The sequence below is a fragment of the Rosa chinensis genome, chromosome 7 (assembly GCF_002994745.2).
Source record: "Rosa chinensis cultivar Old Blush chromosome 7, RchiOBHm-V2, whole genome shotgun sequence".
Taxonomy (NCBI): Eukaryota; Viridiplantae; Streptophyta; class Magnoliopsida; order Rosales; family Rosaceae; genus Rosa; species Rosa chinensis.
In genome coordinates, this window is record NC_037094.1 from 5,895,000 (window position 1) to 5,920,281 (window position 25,282).

The 25,282-nt window shown below is 45.5% G+C and overlaps 1 protein-coding gene across 1 annotated transcript; it reads left to right on the plus strand.

Annotated features, from left to right (window-relative positions):
* The first annotated feature begins 21,285 nt into the window (after positions 1 to 21,285).
* Positions 21,286 to 24,888, plus strand: LOC112180267 (LEAF RUST 10 DISEASE-RESISTANCE LOCUS RECEPTOR-LIKE PROTEIN KINASE-like 2.1). The gene is made up of 3 exons (XM_024318796.2): positions 21,286 to 22,523; positions 23,152 to 23,174; positions 23,523 to 24,888. Exons 1-3 carry the CDS (start codon positions 22,036 to 22,038, stop codon positions 24,623 to 24,625), a joined length of 1,614 nt encoding a protein of 537 aa, XP_024174564.1. The 5' UTR covers positions 21,286 to 22,035; the 3' UTR covers positions 24,626 to 24,888.
* The last annotated feature ends 394 nt before the right edge of the window (positions 24,889 to 25,282 follow it).

The following is a 25,282-nucleotide window of genomic DNA, read 5'->3' on the forward strand; positions in this document are numbered from 1 at the left end:
AACTGGGATGATATGAGATTTCACATTCCTATGCTCTTTCCATGCATTGATTCTTTGGAGTTGCAACTCATGGGTAATTGTGTGACCCCTGATGAAGTAAAAAAGGCCTTGTTTAGTATTGGAGGACTCAAAGCGCCTGGTTTTGATGGGTTTCCTACTAGTTTTTATCAGAAGCACTAGAGTCTTGTTGCTAACGATGTCTTTGCTATTGTGTCTGGTGCCTTTCACTCTGGTAAAATTCCTGAGGGCCTAAATCATACCTGTTTCTGGTGGCTTTCTCCGGGTACCTCACACAGAATGCTATACCGTCTGGGGCACCAATCCAACTCCTAAATCCTGTATCAAGGACACAACGTTAGAGGGATAAACCGTACCGGACGGTTTATGCCTCTCCGATGCCTGAGTGAGAAACTAATAGAGGTGTATAGAGTAAATTGTGGATAAAGGAGTTATTACTAGTAAAAGGTGGTTGTGCTAATGTCTTTATACTCAAGAATGGGAAAGGGGTCTCCCATATCCTCGATGTGGGACACAGGTTGTTCTTCTGATGTCATATCAGCCTTCTTGTTGTGTAAATAGATGGGCTGATATGGCCTTGCCCCGGGCCCTGGGTGCCCAGGGTGGCATCCCATGTGATGCCCGCCATGGTAGGTTGTGAACTCGGCCCATGGCGTAGTACCTGGGAGTACCGATGGGGCTCAGAGGCTAGTGCTAAACTTAGTTGAGACTTCCCAGTATGTACAAGTCCCCCAAGTTCCCGTTCAAGATATTTCTTGGGTGGGGACTTATTATTATTATTTAGTCTCAAGGTTTGGCACTAGTGTGCCTATAGGTAGTCCCCCAAGTTCCCTCAGAAGAGAAATCTTGAGCGGGCTACGCTGTAGGTAAGCCACCTCCCTGGGACAAGATGAGGTTGGGTCCCTGGGACTGGATGGGGTGGAGAATTTGAGCCTCCGGTACCCAATGGGGCAAAGAGAGGGCTTGACTCTGATACCCTATAGGGTAGAAAATATGAGCCTCCGGTACCCGATGGGGTAGAGATTTTGAGCCTCCGGTACCCAATGGGGCAAAGAGAGGGCTGGGCTTTGATACCCTATTGGGTAGAAAATATGAGCCTCCGGTACCCGATGGGGAAGATATTTTGAGCCTCCGGTACCCAATGGGGCAAAGAGAGGGTTTGGCTCTGATACCCTATGGGGTAGAAAATATGAGCCTCCGGTACCCGATGGGGTAGACATTTTGAGCCTCCGGTACCCAATAGGGAAAAGAGAGGGCTGGGCTCTGATACCCTATGGGGTAGAAAATATGAGCATCCGGTACCCGATGGGGTAGATATTTTGAGCCTCCGGTACCCAATGGGGCAAAGAGAGGGCTTGGCTCTGATACCCTATGGGGTAGAAAATATGAGCCTCCGGTACCCGATGGGGTAGACATTTTGAGCCTCTGGTACCCAATGGGGCAAAGAGAAGGCTGGGCTCTGATACCCTATGGGGTAGAAAATATGAGCCTCCGGTACCCGATGGGGTAGATATTTTGAGCCTCCGGTACCCAATGGGGCAAAGAGTGGGCTTGGCTCTGATACCCTGTGGGGTAGAAAATATGAGCATCCGGTACCCGATGGGGTAGAGATTTTGAGCCTCCGGTACCCAATGGGGCAAAGAGAGGGCTGGGCTCTGATACCCTATGGGGTAGAAAATATGAGCCTCCGGTACCCGATGGGGTAGATATTTTGAGCCTCCGGTACCCAATGGGGCAAAGAGAGGGCTTGGCTCTGATACCCTATGGGGTAGAAAATATGAGCCTCCGGTACCCGATGGGGTAGACATTTTGAGCCTCCGGTACCCAATGGGACAAAGAGAAGGCTGGGCTCTGATACCCTATGGGGTAGAAAATATGAGCCTCCGGTACCCGATGGGGTAGACATTTTGAGCCTCCGGTACCCAATGGGGCAAAGAGAGGGCTTGGCTCTGATACCCGATGGGGTAGGCGGTGCATGTCGGCCACGTGGGGCAGACTGGGTTGTGCAATAAATATGGCCGTCCCTTCACCTTCCAAGGCTTCAAGAAATGGGGGAATGCGTGGGACACGTGTAGCGATCCTATGGCTGAGGGCTTTTCGGTTTCGACGGCGCTGATGCATTGGAGACTGAATTTAAGAGGGAAATCGACTGTTTTCCCTCACTTTCATGAAAAAGAAACTCAGAAGACTTGGAAGATTTGCAGCGAGGAGAAAGGGAGAGCCAAGGGAGAAGTGTGCGTGCCTGTGGAGTGATAGATAGACCGTCTGCCGAAGAAAAGGTTAGATCTCTCGCTCTGTTTGTGCGATTTTACTTATTTATTTGCTAGGTCTACTGTTTCTGTTTTCCGCCATGGCAGTTTGTGTTTTTGTTCCTCCTGTTTGCATAAAGATAGAAACGAACAATGCTAGTGTCGTTGTCTTTTTGCTTTAGATTTTTTAGGTTTGTTTCATTTTCTGGGTTTTTCTTTGAAGTGGGGGGGGGGGGGGGTAATCCGTGCTTCGAAGTGGTTTTGGTTTGAATTTCTGGGTTTTGGCTTGAAGTTTCTGGGTTTTTTGCTTGAAGTTTCTGGGTTTTGGCTTGAATTTCTGGGTTTTGGCTAGGCTAACCCTTGTGCTTCTGGTTCCAGATATAGCAAGATTTGAGGTCCCCGGTACCGTAGTTAGGATGGAATCAGAAGCCAGGGGTGGGGATACGGGATCGTCGTACCAGTCTTCTGCCAGGCAAGCTGAGGTAGATATCGACCGGTACTTAGCCCGGGTAGATCAATTAGCAGAGAACACGGGGTCTAAAACTGGGGTGTTCTCGGAGAGTAGTGAGGAGTCCGACGAGGGTGAGAGCGAGGGTGGATCCGCGGAGGCCCCGGTAGTCACAGTGGCCATTCCCGAGGGCATTCCGAAGCCGAGGTACACACTTGCGGACGGGACCGTATGCGACGAACCCGCGAGAAGTATGACGATGAAGGAGATCATCGACATGGGACTGAAGTGGGGGATATCGGACGCGGTGGAGGTTAGGCCTCTTAGGGATGGAGAGATGGCCGCAAATCCTGCCTCGGGGTGGGTGGCGCTGCACGAGAATCAATTCCACCAAGGCTTATCGCTACCGTTGCCCCGGTGCCTACAGTATCTGCTGCGGATGCTGAACCTGTCACTGGGGCAGCTGACCCCGAATGCTGTTCGCCAGATATACAGTATGATGGCTATGTGGGACTTGTGCCAACAAGGGTGGCCTTCCGTAAACGAGTTCCGCGCGGTACACCGGGTACTGTACTCAAGGAAGCAGTCTTGTGCGGGTACGGTTACCTTCGCCGCTAGGGATTTCGAGCCACTAGTTACCGACATGCCTACCTCGATGAGCAAAAGGTGGAGGAACAAGGTTTTCCTAGCTGGGGGGCGGTGGCAGATTAAAAATAAGAAGTGGCAGCTGATGATAGGAGCATTTTAATGCGGTATTTTAATAGTTAATTCCTCACATTTTGCTTAGTTAATTCCTTAACTGAATCGATTTTTAATTCAATTTCTATTTTTAGGTACATTGGATTAAATGAAGGTGAAATGAGCGTTAGGTCCATAATTACCTGGAAATGATGGAGAAAAATGGAAATGTACTAAAAGATCAATTTTACACATATTCCTACTCCGGCTAGGAGAAACCAAGCCAAGCAAAGAAGAAGGAGCGGCCGCCTGACCAAATGAACTTCAAATGAGCTGAAACCTTCCAGATCCATTCTAGACACCCAAAGGATCATTTCTTATGAAGAGTTCCAGAGAAAAATATGAGTGGAAGGCCTTCAAACAATCAGCCCAATTTTCTACAGAAGCAAAACCGGAAAACTGGACCTGTAAGAGGTCCAGTAGCATTTTCGGCCCAACCACATGGATTGAAGCTCTGAAAATTTGTCAGGATGATCTACACTCATAGTGGAACATTTCATATGAAGAAGTCGAAGGCATATAATGAAGTCTTGTTGGAGAAATAATTGAAGGAATAAAGGGGAAGAAACTGACCTGAAAACAGCTCAACACCACATATTCATGTTTCCCACCCACATGAAGAAAGCTAGATGCTTTTCTCTTTTTCCTTGGATATATTTTTTCTACAATCTCTTTAATAGATCATCATCACTTCCATGTTGTTGCACCTTCATGCTTTGCTTTCATTTCATCATTTCTCTTTCTTTTCCATATTTTACAAATCACTTTCATACTCCACTTTCATTATTTTTCTTCCACTCATCATTTCACTCTTCTTTTTCTTCCCTATATAAACACCTTCTCCTCTCATTCTAAAACATTTCCTTCATCCATTCCATCTCCTTGTCTCACCATTTCCTCTCCATTTTCCTTAGTCACCATTTCCTACCAATTCCTTCATCCATTCCATCTTCTTTGTCTCACCATTTCCTCTCCATTTTCCTTAGTCACCATTTCCAACACAAAATTCCTTCATCCATTTCATCTCCTTGTCTCACCATTTCCTCTCCATTTTCCTTAGTCACACATTCCTTCATCCATTCCATCTTCTTTGTCTCTCCATTTCCTTTCCATTTTCCTTTCCATTTTCCCTACCAATTTCTTCATCCATTTCATCTTCTTTGTCTCTCCATTTCCTTTCCATTTTCCTTCTCCATTCTCTAGTTGCAAAGTTCTGCGTTTTCAAGCAAGGAGAGGAAGAAGAAGAAGGAGCCGTGAAGATCATACCCTCCATCGGATACCTTGAAGGCTTGCTTCCAAGATTCAAGATCCAACCATCTAGCTCTCCATCTCCATCTCCACTCACGGTGTAATTCGTTCCTTTTCCTTGTAACCTTTTTGGTTTCCTTGTTTGATTTCGTATGAACTTGTTTCTAGTTAACCTAACGTTTAGGGCAAAGTTTAAGCCCAATTTCTATGTTTAAATAAAGTTTTCGAATTCTATAATTGTGATTCTAAGTTGCTTATGTGAGTTTGTTCGATTAAATTTGCTTTACAGAAAACTTTTATATGTTTATCTTATTTGGGTCGACACTTATAGGATTTGCATGTAATTGGTGCTAGGTTTAAGAACATGAAATCGACTTTTCGTTTTGTGTAACTTGAATCAAAAGTAGTAAAGGTTCTGGACAAGAATCGAATTTAATTGAAGAGGATTGCAATTAGGTGGACTTTTCCATAACTAAGTTGTACACTTGAGTTGATAGCCTTTCTCTATGTCTAATGCGTTGAACATGCCATGATTGACTAGCTTTCTAGGGCTTGATTGCATGTTTGATAGGATTAATCTAGGTGTTTTCGCTTAGGTTAATTAGCATTGAAAAGTAAAATATGGGAAATCATTTGCTTTCGAATGTTTCACATGATCAACTCCTCTCTCATGACATTTAAAATCAACTATAGGAATTGTAATTGGATTTCTTACATATGGATGTGGTTTTGATCTTTGTTCCTTGCGATCCAGCCTTGTATATATGTTTTTACATTTTCTTTATTTTATTTATCTTAATTTTCAATTCTATAATTCTTAAACCCCCCTCCCTTTTTATTTTGTTACTTGTATATATTTCTATTCTTTATTTTATTTTTGTAAATAATACTTTATTATTTTAATTCTTTATTTGTTTATACAATTGTATATATTTATATTCTTTATTTTATTTTGTAAATAATACTTTTCTTTATTTGTTTCACAATTACAAGTGTACCCTCAATCCCCGGATAGAACGATCCCTATTTGCTTATACTACTAACGATATTTTCAGGGTTAAATTATGCGCTTGCTTTAGGCGCATCAGCTGACCGGTACCTTCCAAGCTATCGGGGACCAGTCCTATACTCTATCCGAAGTAGAAAGGAAGAGGATAGCCCGGGTATACGCCGTTTGGTCAGAGAAAGAGAGGAGCTCTTATAGATTCATCCGGCACTCTATACTTTATAGGCTAGGGCTAGGGTGGCTCCCCGGTAAGGGATTAAAATAATATACATATAGTTTTTGTTTTTTTTTTTTGTTTTGTGTCACTCGTCCTTCTTACTTTCGACTAATCCTTGAACTGATTGCAGTGAAAGCGCCGAAGAGGAAACCCCGGAAAGGCAAGGAGGAGGACAGAATGGATGATGCCCAACTGATGGATATGCTGATGGGCCAGCGAGAAAACGCCCTCCACATCGACGTCGACCTAGGGTCGAAGGGTACGAGTCGGTCAATTAAAGAAACCCTTCTGGAGATCATCGACGAGGGATATGGTGAACCTGACTCCGACGCGCCCGTGACCCACGTCGCGCAGCCCTCCATGGCCGATGTTATAACGATAGATGACACCGGGATGGGAAAAGTACCGGCCCCGGTGCCTATCTCCTCTCGTTCCACTGGGAGCGATGAGGCTCTACTCCCTGGTGAGAAGAAGAGATCCCATAGGCACCGGCATCGACCTGATAAGGAGGTGACGTACACTGGCCGGGATGTCCAAGGTACTGGTGCGAAAAGGCAGAAGAAAGATCACCCGGGACCAGAGTCGTCACCTTCTCTTGGCCTGTTATCTCCTGCCATTCCGGTAATCCCCAAGAAGCCCATCAAGCAGCTGCTGAGTGAGTATGGGGTTGCCGATGAAAAGTTCGTGCGGTCCATGCTTGGGGATCTGAAGGATATCGTCCTCGACCGGGTTCGGGCCAAGGATAATACTCCCCAGGAGAATCGCCGTCTTGCCCGGGAATCAATGATGCGGGTACATCTTGTTTCGTTTTCACTATTTTTATTTGTTATATACGTTCTAATCGGTGTATCTGCAGGCACTCTTCAATGTGTACGCCATTGATGCCAGCGAGGAGGATACTCATCTGAAGGAGGAGGTCAGCAATCTCTCCGGGCAGGTGAAGTATCTTCATGGCGAGAAGGCCAAGCTGGAGAAGGAGCGGGACGCATTGAGGGCGGAGCTGGCCGCCGCTAAGCAGCGGATCAAGGGGCTTGAGGGCGAAGTTGTTGAGGCCCGGGAAGAGGTAAAAAACGCCCGGGACTCTGAGAAAAAGGCTGTAGAGTCTGCCGTCTCATGGAAGGAGAAGGCAGACCACCTGGAGGATTGCCTGCCCGCGGAGAAGCACGAGGCCGTGGAGGAGTACAAGTCCTCGGAAGAGCTCATCTCTATGCTGGCTGCTGCCCAAGATAAGGCTGTCATCATGAAGTTCAAGGAGTGGGTGGCGGCCGGATATTTAGATGAAGCTAAATTCAAGCGGGGTCTTCTGGAGAAAAAGAAGAAGGATCGGGAGGCGGCGACCAAGTCTGGTGCCGGTGGGTCTCAGAGTACCGGGCCATTCATGATCCTGTATCGAGCTGACCTTAGCTGTAGTCTTCTGGCCTCGACCTTATCTTCTAGTGCTAGGCCGTCAACCATGTATTTCAAAATTGGGTCCATCCATGAAGCTGTGTGATCCACAGAAAATATTTCTGACACCGTTTTGGAAGTGCTAGGTCCCTCGAGTATTTCGACTTTAGTGGCCCCATAGGTAGGGTTTGGAGAAGTTGATGCGAGCTTAGCAAGGGCGTCTGCCTTGTCGTTTTCTGCCCTCGGTATTTGGGTAAAAATGTAGGAGGTGAACCTCTGAACTAAAGCCCGGGCCAAGGCCTGGTAGGATGACATATGGGGCTCCTTTGCCTCGAAGTTACCGCTCACCTGGTTTACGACCAACTGAGAATCACTGAAGATATGAAGGTGGTGGACCCCTAGTTCCCGGGCGATCTGCAGGCCGGCTATGAGTGCCTCGTATTCTGCGGTGTTGTTAGATGCTTTGAAGGCAAATTTGACGGCGTACTCGTAGACTTGATCTTCCAGGCTAATTAGCAGGATGCCGGCTCCGCTAGTTTTCTTGTTGGATGCTCCGTCAACGTATAATCGCCAAGTGCTTGGCGGAGGTGGATCCGCGGCTAGTGGTTCAGGTGGTTCCTTGTTTGAGTCATGGGAAGGGATTGATTCGAAAATAAAATCTGCCGCTGCCTGGCCTTTGATGGCTGTCCGGGGCTGGTACTTGATATCAAACTCCCCAAGCTCGATGGCCCATTTAATTAACCTGCCCGATGTCTCTGGTTTCTGCAAAACCTGCCTCAATGGGTGATTAGTGAAAACGGTGATAGAATGTGCTTGGAAGTAATGTCTGAGCTTCCGGGCTGATACCAGGAGAGCCAGTGCTACTTTTTCAATGTCCAGGTACTTGGATTCTGCACCAGTGTAACCTTTTCCAGCGTAGTACACTGGGTACTCGCAATCGGAGTCTTTCCTAATCAGGACTGAGCTCACAGCAGTTGACGATACCGCCAGATATACGTAGAGCATTTCTCCGGGAACAGGTTTGTAGAGTAGAGGTACCTCTGACAAGTACGACTTCAAGCCAAAGAAAGCAGCCTCGTGCTCCGCTGTCCAGGCTATCATCTCGACGTGCTGAGTTTTTAGCAATTTGAAGAAAGGAGTACACTTGTCCGTCAGCCTGGAGATGAATCTTGACAAGGCGGCCACCTTGCCTATAAGAGATTGGACCTCGTTCCGGTAGGTTGGGGATACCATGTCTAATATAGCTTGCACATTCTCTGGATTGGCCTTAATTCCCCTGTGGCTAATGATGTACCCGAGAAACCTTCCTGCCTCGATCCCGAAGATGCATTTTTATGGGTTAAGCCGCATCCCGTTGCGCAATATGATGGTGAAGACGATTGACAAGTTGGCTACATGATCCTCCAGAGTTAAACTTTTTACCAGCATGTCGTCCACGTATACCTCCATGATAGTACCGATAACTTTCTCAAACATGGAGTTGACAAGTCGCTGATAAGTGGCACCTGCATTCTTTAACCCGAAAGGCATGACATGGTAGCAATAGAGACCTTTGTCTGTAGTGAAGGCAGTGTGCTCCTCGTCTGCCGGGTTCATTCGAATCTGGTTGTACCCGCTGAACGCATCCATGAAGCTGAGTAACCGGTACCCAGAAGTGGAATCAATCAATTGATCAATTCGCGGGAGCAGGAAGCTATCCTTAGGGCATGCCCGATTGAGGTTTGTATAGTCCACACACATGCGCCATGATCCCGGAGATTTCTTTGGTACCATTACCACGTTGGATAACCACCGGGGGTATGTTACTTCCCTGACAAAGTTGATGGCGATCAACTTCTCTACCTCAACTTGGATAGCCCGGTACTTATCGTGTGTGAAGGCCCTTCGCTTTTGTCGTACCGGTGTTGAGTAAGGAACAATACTAAGGTTGTGCGTGGCTATCTCTGGCGGTATACCGGGCATGTCCTCATAGGACCAGGCGAATGCAGATGCGTTAGAGCGGAGAAACGAGATCAATCCCTCCCTGATAACCGGAGACAGCCTTGTACCAATCCTAACAGTCCTGTCCGGGAACTGCTCTGATAGCACCACTTCTTCAATGTCTTCTACGGCACCGGGCCGTTCTTCGTCCGAGTCGGTATCGGCCCTGGGATCCTCGTACCTACCAATCAGAGGGTTAGTAGCTACGTGCAACATTTCAGACTTTCCCTTGCCGCGAGATACAGTTAGAGAATATCATTTCCTTGCAGCGGCCTGGTCACCCCGGATCGTAGCTGTGCCGGCCGGGGTCGGCACTTTCATCATCAACATGTGACCTGCTATGAAGGTTTTCAGATGCCAAAGTGCCGGACGGCCCAGGATAGCATTATAGGACGAGACGCAGTCCACTATGATGAATTCTGTTTTGATGGTTGAACAATTCGGACTTTCCCCTATCGTGATCGATAGGTAATCTGATCCGAGTGGTTGGACGATATCTCCTGAAAAACTAATGAGGGGCTCATTATCCTGTGACAGCTTAGCTCTACCTCTGTTCAAAGCTTTGTATGCATCGCGAAATAATACACTAACTGAGGCCCCAGTGTCTACGAGCACCCTGGACATTATATAGTGGTCCATTTGGAGTGTGATTAGGAAGGGATCATCATGGGGCATACTCACATCGGCTTCCTCCTCCTGCAGGAATGTCACCGATGTCCACTTGGTGCCACTGTTTTGCTGCGGGGCTTTGTGGAAGTTGAAAACTTCCGGACGGCCGAAATTAGAATTTCGTTTCTTCCCCTGTGGAGGCAACTCCTTCGGGCCCCCTACATGGATCGTGAAGATCTGGCCGTACATATCTACGGCTCCTATCTCCTTAGCAGGTAGGTATCGTTGAAGCTTGCCCCTCTAGATGAGGGACTCGATAGTATTTTTCAAAGCAACACACAGATTGGTATTGTGCCCGACATCCTCATGATAAGTGCAAAATTTTCCGGTGTCCTGCTGGGTAAGTTTGCTCTTCGGGAATTTCCTTGGGGGTGGGCCGGGGATCTCATCCCTGTTTTCGTTCCAGATTGTCTCGTATGAAGCGTTCAGGATTGTGAACACCTCATACCGGGGTGGTGGTGGTGTCCTTGGGACCTGTTGTGCCCTCGGCTCCCGGTGAGGGTGGGTTGTCTCGTAACTGTTTGACCAGGACGAGGACTCTTTGCCTCTTTTGTTCTAGGTATGGGGTGACCTGTCATGAGTGTGGACCCACTCCCTCTTTCGTGGCTCATCCCTAATTGTCGAGGCCGGTGTGGAAAACCTTAGCTCTGGTCTGGGGGTGTCCCCATATGTTTCGAATTCGGCCTGAGCGTGTCTGATGGCAGTGGCCATCAGCTCGTCGTAGCTAGCTGGAGGATTATGGTTGATCCCGTCGAGGAATTCTCCGCGCCTTAAGCCCCTCCTGAAAGCCAGCTTAGCCAGTTCCTTGTTCAGGTCCCGGCACTTAGCGGTAGCCGCTTGCCATCGATTTACAAAAGACTTCAAAGTTTCATCTTCTCCCTGCTAGACTTTTAACAGGCCCTTTGGTGTGTGTATCCCATCAGTGCGTAAGATGAATCGAGCGACAAATTTTTCAGCCAACTCCTTGAAGTTCCCTACAGAACCGACCGGCAGTTCGTAGAACCAACTTAAAGCCTCCCCTGATAGGGTTTCCTGGAACATATTACAACACACTTCGTCCGTATATCCCTTGGCGTTTGTTTGCGATCAGAAAGCTTGTAGATGCTGGTAGGGGTCTCCAACTCCCGTATAGTCAATCTTCAGTGGTTTCGATGTATTCGCTCTAATGGCTCCTTTAACCTGTTGGGTGAAAGGCCCCGGGCGGTCCTCGTAACTGTTCATAGCTCTCCAGGTGTCTCTATTTTCTGTGGCCTGTACCCTTGCCTGCAGGGCATGTAAGGAGTTGCTCATTTGTACGAGTAATGCCGTGTTTGCGTCAGTTACCTGTGGGATATTGTGAACTGGTTGTGGTAACGGTGGTGGTGGTAGATACCTCAAGCTTTCCGGGAACAAGTCTACCGGTACCTGGATTAACCTTTGACTGCCCTCCGTAGGAGGTGCTGGGGCGGTGCTGGTGTCTCCTGTTATCGGGGCAGCGTTCACGCCTGCTAGCTGGGATGCTCTAGCCAGGGCCTGAGTGAGTGCCTCGTTGTGCTGGTGCCTTCTGTCCAGTGCTCGGGCCAGCGCCGTGTTTTCATCTTCCAAATCCTGCATTCTCTGTTGCGTGAGGCGGTTTGTTTCCCTATCGGTACTCTGTCGTTCCCGATCGATCCTGGATTGTTCGTTGAAGGCTGCGATCTCAGCTCGCATAGACTCCAATTCCGATACCGGAGTCACCTGATCCGGGACTATCGGGTCCAAGGATCCGAGACCATGGATTTCTCCCTGAACAGTTGGCACCGCTACTGACGAAGTTCCCGGAGAGAATACCAGTGCCCGGGCGACACTTCTCCCCTCTCCTGTCACTTCTGGCTCATTCATGTCCGTATCCCCTATCTGGCGCGCCAATGTTTCTGGTGGCTTTCTTCGGGTACCTCACACAGAATGCTATACCGTCTGGGGCACCGATCCAACTCCTAAATCCTGTATCAAGGACACAACGTTAGAGGGATAAACCGTACCGGACGGTTTATGCCTCTCCAATGTCTGAGTGAGAAACTAATAGAGGTGTATAGAGTAAATTGTGGATAAAGGAGTTATTACCCGTAAAAGGTGGTTGTGCTAATGTCTTTATACTCAAGCATGGGAAAGGGGTCTCCCCTATCCTCGATGTGGGACACAGGTTGTTCTTCTGATGTCATATCAGCCTTCTTGTTGTGTAAATAGATGGGCTGATATGGCCTTGCCCCTGGCCCTGGGTGCCCTGGGTGGCATCCCATGTGAGGCCCGCCATGGTGGGTTGTGAACCCGGCCCATGGCATAGTACCTGGGAGTATCGATGGGGCTCAGAGGCTAGTGCTAAACTTAGTTGAGACTCCCCAGTATGTACAATACCCTTATTACACTAGTTCCAAAATCCACCTGTCCTCAATTCATGCACCTTTTTAGACCTATTAGCCTTTGTTATATTATTTACAAAGTGATTGTTGCAAGATTGAGGCCTCTTCTACCCGATCTTATCAGTCCTCACCAAGTTAGTTTGTGCCAGGTCGCCACATTTCAGACAATATAATGATAGCCCAGGAGCTTCTTCATAAGTGCAGAAATACTAAGATTCGGAAGGGATACATGATTTGGAAGGTTGACCTCTCTAAAGCCTATGATAAACTATCCTGGCAATTCATTGAGAAAGTTTTAATTGAAATTCAGCTACCTGAGAATTTAGTTCACTTGATCATGAGTTGTGTTACCTCGACTTCTTTCCAAGTTGTTCTAAATGGTGATTTATCTAAATCTTTTACAGCTCAAAGAGGTATAAGGCAGGGAGATCCCTTATCTCCCTATCTTTTTGTGCTTTGTATGGAAAAACTATCTCATCTTATATGCTCTGCTGTAGATGTTGGTGAGTGGAAACCTATTAAGTCCTCACAATCTGGTCTAGCTATTTCTCATCTTTTTTTTGCAGATGACTTGGTTCTCTTTGCTGAAGCTTTCGCCTCTCAAGCTCGTGACTTGAAAAAAATGCATGGATATCTTCTGCAACTTGGCTGGACAATCGGTGAGCTTTGAGAAATCACTACTTTATTGTTCCTCCAATATTAAGAAAAGGCATGCTAGGAAAATCAGTAGAGTTTGTGGTGCTCCTTTGGCTCAAGACTTGGGAAAATATCTTGGAATGCCTATGATCCATTCCAGGGTAACCACCAGAACTTATGCTAACCTAGTTGATAAAGTGCAGCAAAGACTCTCAAGCTGGAAGAGTTAACACCTAAGCATGGCTGGGCAGACTTACTTTGATACGAGCTGTCACTTCTTCTATTCCTTTGTACTCCATGCAGACTGCTAAATTACCTCACCAGGTTTGCGAAGATATTGATAGATTAAATAGGAACTTTCTTTGGGGTGATTCTACTGATAAGAAGAAAATTCACTTATTGAATTGGGATACAGTCTGCAAACCCAAATGCAAAGGTGGTCTTGGTATTAAAAAATCTGCTGAGATGAATAAGGCTATGCTAGCTAAAACTAGTTGGAGAATGATCAATGGTGATAGTGGTTTATGGTGCAAGATGTTTAAGCAAAAGTACCTTCGAAAGGCTTCCCTTCTTGATAAGAATTATACACACCATCCTAATTGTTCTAGCACTTGGAGTAGTGTGCTCCATGGTGCTAAACTTCTTAGAAATGGTTTACTTTGGAAAGTCGGGAATATGAATACTATTAAGTTTTGGATCGATGATTGGACTGGACATTGAGCCCTCTCTTCCTTTGTGTTAGGGGCCGCACTTGTAATGCCGCAAGCAACCTTGTCCAGGGTCATTAGTCAAGCCTTTGATTGGTTTGCTTGCGTGCTAGGGATGTTTTGGTAATTTACAAATTATGCAATTTATTTTATTTTAGCATTAGTCTCCTCGGCCTTTTTCATGTTTCCTCCTGTCATGTTCATGTAAGGCCGATATGCTCTTTAGAGAGCAGTTCCTAGTCGGCATAGTTTGGACTAGTGAACTAGTATAGGTAAGCACATGTACTTTTGCCTCCCTTGCCGTCTTACCATCAATAAAAGAGGAATTATTCAATCATCTGTGTCTCATGAGATTGCCCATTGATCTTTCCTTTCGATTAATCATTGTTCTTCGTGGTTGCCCAACGTTTATATAATTGTGTTCTTGCTTGATGCTAGCACTATTTTAATATCGTGTGGCTTTCATTGTTCCTTGCAAGGTACTCACTTGGCTGACTTGCTTGCTAGCAAGTGCCGCACTGTCCGCTTTGCACATTGCAAAGTTCAGCCCGTGACAGTTGGTATCAGAGCCAACTCGGCTTAAGAAGCTCACTACGATGATAGGCAAGATGACAAACCAACAAAGATTCGATTGGTATGACCAGCAACTCGGAGAACTTGCGAGGGTGCCCGACAGGTTGATTGATATCACCAATGTGTTGGACCGCGTCGACCTAGATGGGTTGGCGGCGCGGATGATAGAGGTGGAGAGCCTGAAGGACCGAGTTGTGGCCCTTGAAAAATGTAAAGCTCGAGGAAGCGGAAGGGAGAGAGATGAGGAAGAAACTCCCGTTCCGAACGAGAAAATGAGGGCAATGAGTGATGCCCTTGACACACTCCAGGTGACGGTGGAAAATATGGCAGAAGATGTCCGAGCCACCATTGATGCATTCAGGAACGAGCTGGTGGAGATGAGTACCAAGCTCAACCTGACCATCCGTGCGATGGGAAACCAACCTGTGACGGACTACAGGAAGGTAAAGATACCAGAACCTCAAGCATTTGGAGGGGCGCGAGATGCCAAGGAGCTTGAGAATTACTTATTTGATATGGAGCAATACTTCCGAGCAGTGAAGCCGGACTAGGAAGAGGTAAAGGTGAACATGGCAACAATGTATTTGTCTGGAGACACCAAACTATGGTGGAGAACCAAGTATAATGACATCCAAAGGGGAGTATGCACCATTGACACTTGGGAAGAGCTTAAGAAGGAGCTCAAGGCTCAGTTCTTCCCCGAGAATGTTGAATACATTGCCAAACGACAATTAAGGGAGCTCAAGCACACCAACAACATCCGAGACTTTGTGAACAAGTTCTTTGTGAACAAGTTCTTTGTGCTCATGCTTGACATCCCGGATATGTCAGAGAAGGATCGGCTGTTCTATTTCCTTGAAGGCTTAAAGCCATGGGCGAGGACAGAACTTCTGCGGCAGAGGGTCCAAGATTTGGCCTCCGCACAAGCTGCTGCTGAAAGGTTGACTGACTACACATTCGAAGAGAACTCTTCTAAGAAGACTCAGCCATTTTCGAATGTGAATGTCAACAGAAATGTAAGGCCCGGACCGAGTAGAAGTGGGGGAGCGGAGTCCAAATTTTCCAACTCAGGAGGAGGGGACAGGAGAACAGTGAACGCGAGGGACATGGCAACGTCCAAGCTTGTTGCCTCGACATGGGTCTTCACCCCTCGACCTTCTAATCCCTCGGGCTATGCTCCAAAGCCACTAGCATGCTTCTTATGCAGAGGACCTCATAGAGTGAATGAATGCCCTCATAAGACTGCTCTCTCTGCTCTACAGGCTCATATTCAATCGAAGGAAATAGAGGATCAGCAAGAGCCGGAGGAGGAACCTGGTCACATGGGAGCTTTGAGATTCTTGGGTGCGGTGGAGAAACAACCACGATCACCTAAGAAGTCCCAAGCTAAAGGCTTGATGTTCGTAGATGGTAGTATTAATGGGAAAGGAGCCAAGAGTGTGATGGTTGACACAGGGGCCACTCACAACTTTGTGTCAGAAGCTGAAGCTCAGAGGTTGGGGTTGAAGTTGGAGAAGGATGTGGGCCGCATGAAAGCTGTGAACTCAAAGGCTTCACCCACAACGGGCCTATCTCGAGGGGTATCACTCAAGTTGGGTCACTGGCAAGGGAAGACCGACCTCGTAGTTGTTCAGATGGACGACTTTGATGTCATATTAGGAATGGAGTTCTTGTTGGCGAACAAATCCATTCCCATTCCTAGTGCCCAACACTTGCTCATTATGGGAGAAAGGCCGTGTGTGGTTCCCGCAAGAATCAAACAACCAAGTGAACCCCTCCTCTTGTCCGCCCTCCAGTTCAAGAAAGGTGTAAAGAGGGATGAGCCTGCCTATGTAGCAGTTCCCATGATAAGGGATGAGATTAAAGGAGAAGTGATTCCGAAGGAGATCGAGGGGGTATTGGAGAGCTATGTAGATGTGAGGCCTCCCGAACTTCCCAAGGAATTACCCCCGAGAAGGAGTGTGGACCATGAGATTGAACTGCTTCCCGGGCCAAACCGCCTGCAAAGGCGCCTTACAGAATGGCTCCCCCATAACTGGCGGAACTTCGAAAATAGCTTGAGGACCTGCTCAAGGCAGGATTCATTAGGCCATCCAAAGCCCCCTTTGGTGCGCCCGTGTTGTTTTAAAAGAAGCAGGATGGAAGTTGGAGACTGTGTGTGGACTATCGAGCCCTCAACAAAGTCACGGTGCGCAACAAGTACCCGATCCCTCTGATTGCAGATTTGTTTGACCAACTCAGTGGTGCCAAGTATTTCACAAAGCTAGACCTCCGCTCGGGGTACTATCAAGTCTGCATTGCAGAAATAGATGAACCCAAGACAACGTGCGTCACCCATTATGGCGCCTTTGAGTTCCTAGTGATGCCATTCGGGTTGACCAATGCGCCAGCCACATTCTGCACGTTGATGAACCAAGTCTTCCACGAGTACTTAGATAAGTTCGTGGTAGTTTATCTGGACGACATAGTGGTGTACAGCTCTACCCTAGAAGAATATGTAGAGCACCTAAAGTTGGTGTTCCAACGGTTGCGGGACAATCAGTTGTATGTCAAGCGCGAAAAGTGCTCCTTCGCGCAAGTGACCATCAAGTTTCTAGGTCACATTATTGAAAGGGGTCAAATCAGGATGGATATGGAGAAAGTAGAAGCCATAAAGGAGTGGCGAAACCCCAAGAATGTGAAAGAGCTACGTTCTTTCCTTGGGTTGGCTAATTACTACCGATGCTTCATTGAGAACTACTCAAAGAAAACGACCCCCTTAACTGAACTCTTGAAGAAGGGAGTGACATGGGACTTGAGTAGTAATTGTGATGCCTTTCAAGATTTGAAGAAGGCCGTGATGGAAGATCCGGACCTTGCCTTACCCGACCTGAATCAGCCATTTGAAGTGCAAATAGATGCCTCTGACTTCGCCTTAGGGGGAGTCCTGCTGCAACGGGGGCATCCTGTTGCGTATGAAAGTCATAAACTCTCGGAAGCTGAGATGAGGTACGCGGCTCAGGAGAAGGAGTTGCTAGCCGTAGTTCACTGTTTGAGGACGTGGCGACACTATTTGTTGGGGTCAAATTTCCTGGTGAAGACAGACAATTCTGCCGTCAGCCATTTTCAGACCCAGCCGAAGTTAACTCCGAAGCAAGCTCGATGGCAACAGTTTCTCGCGGAGTTCGACTTCTATTTCGAACACAAGGTGGGGCACACAAACCAAGTTGCTGACACTCTAAGTCGCAAGGCCGACCTTGCCACCCTCAAGGTGTTGGCCAACTTGTTGAGCAGCATCATTGCCACCGACATCAAGCAACGTATCAAGGAGAGTCTGGAGAGGGATTCAGTGGCGCAATCCCTCATGAAAATGGTGAAGGAAGGGATGAGCCGTCGGTTTTGGATGGAGGATGGCATATTGATGGCCAAAGGGGGACGAGTGTTTGTTCCGCGAGCTGACGGATTGTGAAGAATGCTCATAGGGAGTGTCACGACACTCTGTGGGCAGGTTACCCTGGATGGCAGAGGACTCATGCATTCCTCAAGCAGGGTTACTATTGGCCCCAGATGCGAGACGATGTCACGGAATACACCAAGACTTGCTTAACATGCCAGCAAGACAAGATTGAACGCCAAAAGACTCCAGGGCTGTTGGAACCACTGTCTATACCGACTCGCCCGTGGGAAAGTGTCTCCCTTGACTTTATTACTATCCTCCCGAAGGTGGGAGACTTATCAGGCATCCTTGTGGTGGTTGACAGGTTTTCGAAGTATGCCACCTTTGTGCCAATCCCAAAGTATTGTTCGGCGGAAGACACAGCAAGCCTCTTCTTCAAGCATGTGGTAAAGTATTGGGGTGTGCCTCAGAACATTGTCAGCGACCGTGACACTAGGTTCGCGGGGACATTCTGGACCGAGCTATTCAAGTTGCTTGGATCTGAGCTCAACATATCTTCAAGTTATCACCCACAGACTGATGGGCAAATAGAAAGGTTCAACGGGATGTTGGAGGAATACTTGCGCCATTTCGTTCATGCCAATCAACAAAATTGGGCACAATTGCTCGATGTTGCACAATTTTGTTTCAACTCGAAGAAGAGCTCATCCACCAACAAGAGTGCTTTTGAAATTGTCACTGTCCAACAGCCTCTCTTGCCTCACACTGTACAAGAAGTCTACAAAGAGGCAAATCCGCGTGCTTTCAACTTCACAAAAGAGTGGAAGACCAATGCCGAGATCGCTCAAGCCTACCTAGAGAAAGCTGCGGGGCGAATGAAGAAGTGGGCAGATCAAGGCCGCAAGCCCAGGGAATTTCAAGCAGGGGACATGGTCCTTGTCAAGCTGCTCCCGGAACAACTCAGGTTCCTGCGCTCCAGAGACAAGCGACTATTCAGAAAGTATGAAGGACCGCTCCCCATCCTTTCTAAAGTGGGGAAATGCTCCTACAAAGTCGATATTCCCATCTTGGATGAAAGTTCACCCCGTCGTCCACGTCAGCAAACTCAAGCCACACCAGCCAGACCGTGAAGATCAAGCACGCAACAAGCCTGTTCGAGAGCACGTCGACATCAGACCACCCAAGCCAAAAGAAGTGGAGGAGATCCTAGCAGAGAGAGTGGTCCGAGTGTCATGGCACCCATGCCAGCAGTTCCTGGTCAAGTGGAAACGTCTTGGAGATGAAGAAACCAGTTGGGAGAATGCTGAAGTCCTGAAGACGAAGTTCCAGCAGAAGATTGAAGATTTCAAGACCACGGCTGTCGTCGAGAGCGCCGACAGCTTAAGTGGGGGAGGATGTTAGGGGCCGCACTTGTAATGCCGCAAGCAACCTTGTCTAGGGTCATTAGTCAAGCCTTTGGTTGGTTTGCTTGCATGCTAGGGATGTTTTGGTAATTTACAAATTATGCAATTTATTTTATTTTAGCATTAGTCTCCTCGGCCTTTTTCATGTTTCCTCCTGTCATGTTCATGTAAGGCCGATATGCTCTTTGGGGAGGAGTTCCTAGTCGGCATAGTTTGGACTAGTGAACTAGTATAGGTAAGCACATGTACTTTTGCCTCCCTTTCCGTCTTACCATCAATAAAAGAGGAATTATTCAATCATCTGTGTCTCGTGAGATTGCCCATTTATCTTTCCTTTCGATTAATCATTGTTCTTCGTGGTTGCCCAACGTTTATATAATTGTGTTATTGCTTGCTGCTAGCACTATTTTAATATCGTGTGGCTTTCATTGTTCCTTGCAAGGTACTCACTTGGCTAACTTGCTTGCTAGCAAGTGCCGCACGGTCCGCTTTGCGCATTGCAAAGTTCGGCCCGTGACACTTTGCCTCTGATGCTAATCTTCTTGACTACAATGCTCTTGTCCAAGATTTTTGGCTCAGTAATGGATGGAATTTTGATCTCCTAAAGGTATGCCTCCCTGATCAAATTATTGATATTATCGGTAAAGTTCATATTTGTGTTAATGGTTCTATTGCTGATAATCTTATTTGGAAGCATACTTCTAATGGTGTATTTACTGTTAAAAGTGCGTACATGTGCTCTAATGGTTCTGATCTTATTCCTGATTGTTTTTGGAAGAAATATGGAGTTTTAATATCCCTCCCAAACTCAAAACCTTTGGTTGGATTCTTGTTCAAGGAAAACTCCTTACCAACTCCCAAAGACTTAGAAGGCATTTAACTACTAATGAGAGTTGTCACTTCTGCCCTGGAATCCCTGAAACCATGCTCCACCTTCTCAGAGATTGTACCCATGCTTCTAAGATTTGGAAGAGCATTGCTATCCCTATAAAAATGAAAGGTACCTTCTGGCTCAATTGGAATGACTGGATTGCTTCTAATATTCTCCAGAAAGGATGTAAATGGCCTTTGATTGGAATGAATTCTTCATCATTGTTTACTGGTACATTTGGAAATGGAGGAACAAATGCATCTTTGAGCTTCATTTCACTTTTCCCCATAATCCTAAAGAAATTATTCTTCAGTATGCTACTGAGATTTCTATTGCTTTCAAGCCTAGTATTGATAATAGGCCCCATCAGGTTGTAACCCTTCAATGGATGAAACCTGCTGCAAACAATTTCAAATTGAACATTGATGGTTCTAGATCTTATGCAGGAGTGATTAGAGCTGGTGGTCTCATTAGAAACAGTTCTGGTGTTTGGATTAAAGGGTTCACTCACAGTATGGGAGTTGGTGAGATTGTTGAAGCTGAAGCTTGGGGCCTTTACATTGGCTTAAAGCTTGCCCTTGATCTCCACATTAAAAGATTGGAAGTTGAAAGTGATTCGGCCATTGTGGTTAATCTCATAAATTCTAGAAATATTGATAGTTACCCTCTTGGGACTCTTATTGCCAATTGCAGAGACATGATACAAGAGTTTGATCTCTGTTCTATCCACCACATCCATAGGGAACGAAACTTTGCAGTGGATATTTTGGCAAAGGATAGTATCAACTTCTCTAAAGGAACAACTTTCTGGGATCAACCTCCCCCTCATACAGTTCAGACCCTCCTTGATGATGTTACCGGCAGTGGCCATACTAGAGTTGTAGGCTCTAACTTCTTGTTCCCTAGTTAGTTTCTTTCTTTCTTGGCCCTTTCGGGCTTCCTTGTAACCAAAAAAAAAAAAGAACTAAGAAGCAATGGGAACTAGACTGATCAGATATATTTTGAATCGATCTTCTGGTCAATCTTCTACATAATAATTTCCAAATATCCGTCCCTGTAAACTTAATGCATTAGGACTCAGGAGTGAGGATGAAAGTGCCAAGGACTTTTAGGCTTAACAAGTTTGATACCCTGTAAATGGCTCTTGTATATAATCCTCAATAGACCAAAACCCATCAGCTTTAGCATCACAGTTCAAAGTCTCTGGCCACGAACTAAGAAAACAAAAAAAGCTATCTTTGAAGAAAAACAAGTTCCCATTTTTGCTAGAACAAAATTTCTCAGACAAAACTCATTGAAAAAAGTCAAGATGAAAGGCATCATTTTTCTCATTGCTATGAAAATTCATAGAAGCAACACCTTACCTCTCTCTGTTCGACCAACGGACTAGTCTCTCTGTTTGACTTGATATTACATATTCTCTCTTTTTTTTGGTTACAAGAAGGTCTTAAAAAGACCCAAAACAGCAAAAAGAAAACGATAAGTCACAGCTTACTAGTCTTAACAGAAGACTTAGATCTAGAAACTTCACAAAGATCATCAAGAGAAAAACAGTAGAAGCTTGGGGAGAAGGGGATCGGAGCTCGTCAAACACGACAACACCATGGTCATGAACTCATGATTAAGACCCGATTTAGCTAGAGAATCCAACGTGCCTTTGCATTCTCCGGATATTACATATTCCATATGCATCTATATTATCCCTTTGAACATTAATGTATACTGTTATGAACAATATAATTCATTCAGTCATCAAACTTAAATCACCCAATCATTCTCCACCAGCTTATTCTACCGATGACTATGCCTAAGCATAATCCTCTCTTCCCCATTTTCTTCATATTCTACTACTTCACCTTCCCCTCATGCCATGCCCAATCCCCATTTTCGTCATATTCTACTACTTCACCTTCCCCTCATGCCATGGCCAATACACAGTGCAAGCAACCTTTCAATTGTGGTAACCTCACAGACATATCCTACCCTTTCTGGGGAGGACCCAATCGCCCCCAAGAGTGCGGTCAGGCTTCGAACTCACCAACTGCGAAAACGAAACTCAACTCCCTCACATAGTAATCGAAAAGCTAGATTTCCATGTGTCCAACATCAACAGCCAAGATCTTCTTCACACCATGACAATCTCTCGCTCCGACCTCTGGGACAGTCCTTGTACTGATCTCCTCGTCAACACCACTCTCGACTACACCCGTTTCTCTTATGTCCGTACAGTTCGTAACCTCACCTTGTACTACGGCTGCCTCCCTCAAAACGAATCCGTCCTCAACAGTTTTACGTGCAAAATAGACGGCACATCCAAGGACAGAGATATTGCATACTACACGGATGATTCACTTTCAAGAGTCGTGAATCGGACGTCGTGTTCTACCAAAATCCGAGTCCCCATTTTATCGGATGGCTTTGATGTTATGCCTGAGAATGCAACGGAAGCAGTGGAAAAGGTTTTGAGACAAGGGTTTCAGGTTGAGTACAGTGCGGAGTGGGATCTCTGTAGGTCATGCGTGAACTCTCATGGCATCTGTGGATCGAACTCAACGACGGATTCGTTTCTGTGCCTCTGCGGGGATCGATCTTACAGTTCTACTTGTCGAAGGGATTCGAGGTATGCATATATGTTTATTCCTCATCTCTTAGAATATGCTCAGTTAATTAGTTCTAATTTCGAGTCTTTATCCAATTTCGTCTAGAATGTGTCACATTTCACATGTCTGACTCCTTACCAATCAATCTGAGTCTCTCCATTATGATGAGTGTATGACATGTTGAGGCAGTTGTTAGTCCTGAAAGGCATGAATTTTCACCCGTCTCTGTTTCTCCATCCCAAATGAATATCCACCCCAAACGAATCTCCTCCAAATCTACTTAAAATTGAAAAATCCTTTCCATATATGTGTTAAATCAATCATTTACAACTACAGCCAATTAAACCTTTCTTGTAAACCCAGAATGAGGTATGCGAGGCGTTGATACCTTTTTGGAATATGGGGTTCCTTCCGAATTTGTCTGTTTTTGCAGCAATCAATCTCATCTCAAAACCTGGGATGATGATGCATCAGTAGTAACATTGTCAAGTTTTGATAATTTCAGTAGCAGTACGTGCAAAATTTCAATGATAAGGGGTCTAGAAAATGTTATCAGTTGGAATAAAATGTTACCTTGAATTTACCCCGGCCTAAAGCTTTGTTTCCCTCATATTCTAAGAATCATGCTTCTTTTTTTTGTTTTTGCAGGCACCAAGTTGCCCATGCTTTAGGTAATATATCAACAATCCCTTATTAATTTCTTTAGTTGTTTAAAGGTGTATAAAATTTCCATATTAGAGTAAATTCACTCATGTCAATTTCAATCTGTTATAATCTTCCTTCTCCCCTTGACCTGTTTACAGAGCTACTGATACTTGAGAGTTGTACTGTAGCTACAGTATGCAACAGGAAACAATATGCTTCCATCATTGCTTATATCTTGATGCGTTATTACTTTTCCTTCTTCCGGGGATGGTATCAAGAAGTAGGGATTAGAGATTGTATTATTTACTGTTTCTTATGAAATTGGTTCAATGAATCACCATAATCCCTGAATCATCTCGTTGTTCTGCTGCCAGGTGTTTTTTCTGCAGGAACTATGATCGTCTTTTTTATTGGCTTCGGTGTAAAACAAAGTATTTCAGGGAATGATGAAAAGCACAATGAAGATGTTGAGGCCTTCATTCAGAAAATTGGACCTCTAGCAGTAAAAAGATACAAGTTCTCAGATGTCAGAAAAATGACCAACTCATTTGAAGTTAAATTGGGTCAAGGTGGATATGGTAATGTGTACAAAGGTAAGCTATTGAACAATTGTCATGTGGCTGTGAAGATTCTTAAAGAGTCCAAAGGGAATGGAGAGGACTTTGTCAATGAGGTTGCAAGCATTAGTAGAACTTCCCATGTTAATGTGGTCACACTACTAGGGTATTGCTTTGAAGGTAAGAAAAAAGCGCTCATATATGAGTTCATGTCCAATGGATCACTTGAGAAGTTCATATACAAAGACAGTAATCCTTTAAAAATCACTCCACACTTGGAATTGGAAAAACTCTTCCAAATTGCTATCGGGATAGCTCGAGGACTTGAGTACTTGCACCGTGGGTGTAACACAAGAATTTTGCACTTTGACATAAAGCCACATAATATCCTTTTGGATGAGAAATTTTGCCCAAAGATTTCTGACTTTGGTCTTTCTAAACTTTGTACAAGGAAGGAGAGTTATATGTCAATGTTGGAAGCTAGAGGGACAATAGGGTACATAGCTCCAGAAGTTTTCTGCAGAAACTTTGGAGGAGTATCTGTGAAGTCCGATGTTTATAGTTATGGAATGATGATTCTGGAGATGGTTGGAGGAAGAAAGAATGTTGAAGCTCGAGTAAGCCACACCAGTGAAATTTATTTTCCAGATTGGGTTTATGAGCAACTTGAGCAGGGGAGCGATTTCGGTTTGCTCAATGCAGTGACCGAAGAGGAAAAGGAAGTCGCGAGGAAGATGATCTTAGTGGGATTGTGGTGCATACAGACAAGGCCATTTGATAGGCCATCCATGAGTAAAGTGATTGAAATGTTGGAAGGAAGCATTGAAGCCTTGCAAATGCCATCAAAGCCAGTCCTATCTGCTCCTGTAAGAACATCACCAGAATCTTCCACCTTATCAGTAGTATCTGTTCTCGATTAATGGATGTATATGTCTTCCATAGTTCAATTCCTTGTTTTTAAGATCTTTTCAAGAAATCTTTTCCCTTCACATTTTTCTTGATGCTCAGAGCTCTATCCTGTTTTGTACTTTTGATTTCGTACAGCAATTTACCACGAACAAAAGCTGAAAGCGTGGTTTGCTAGTTTGCTAGCGTAGAAACTAGAAACATGTCCAAGGTTACTGTCATACATTTTAAGGGAAAACAAGCCTTTAGCAACAGAAATGAAAGAAAGATTGTAATATGTCACCTGCTAACAAATTTTCTTTGATAGTAGATGAAAAGAAGAAGACATTGTCCTCGTAGATAAATCAGACGAAAAAGTTTAACCAGTGCTATTATTTGGTGTGGAAGACATACTAACCCAATTTATTGTCCCATAATCTGGTGAAGGTGGCAGAGAACCACTTAGCAAAACAATAGCATCAGCTGATATACAATTTCCTCTGCCTTTTCTTTAGTAAAACCATTGCTCTGGATCCTCTTTAGTTCAATTTCCGCCTCTGTTTTGAAATGCCTACACGATTCAAAACTTGTTTCCTTCTCAAATATTTCTTTGTACATTGGATTTTATACCACAATTTGCAACACAAGTTAGGGCGAACTTGAAGTATAAAGCCCAGTCCAGTTTCACATTC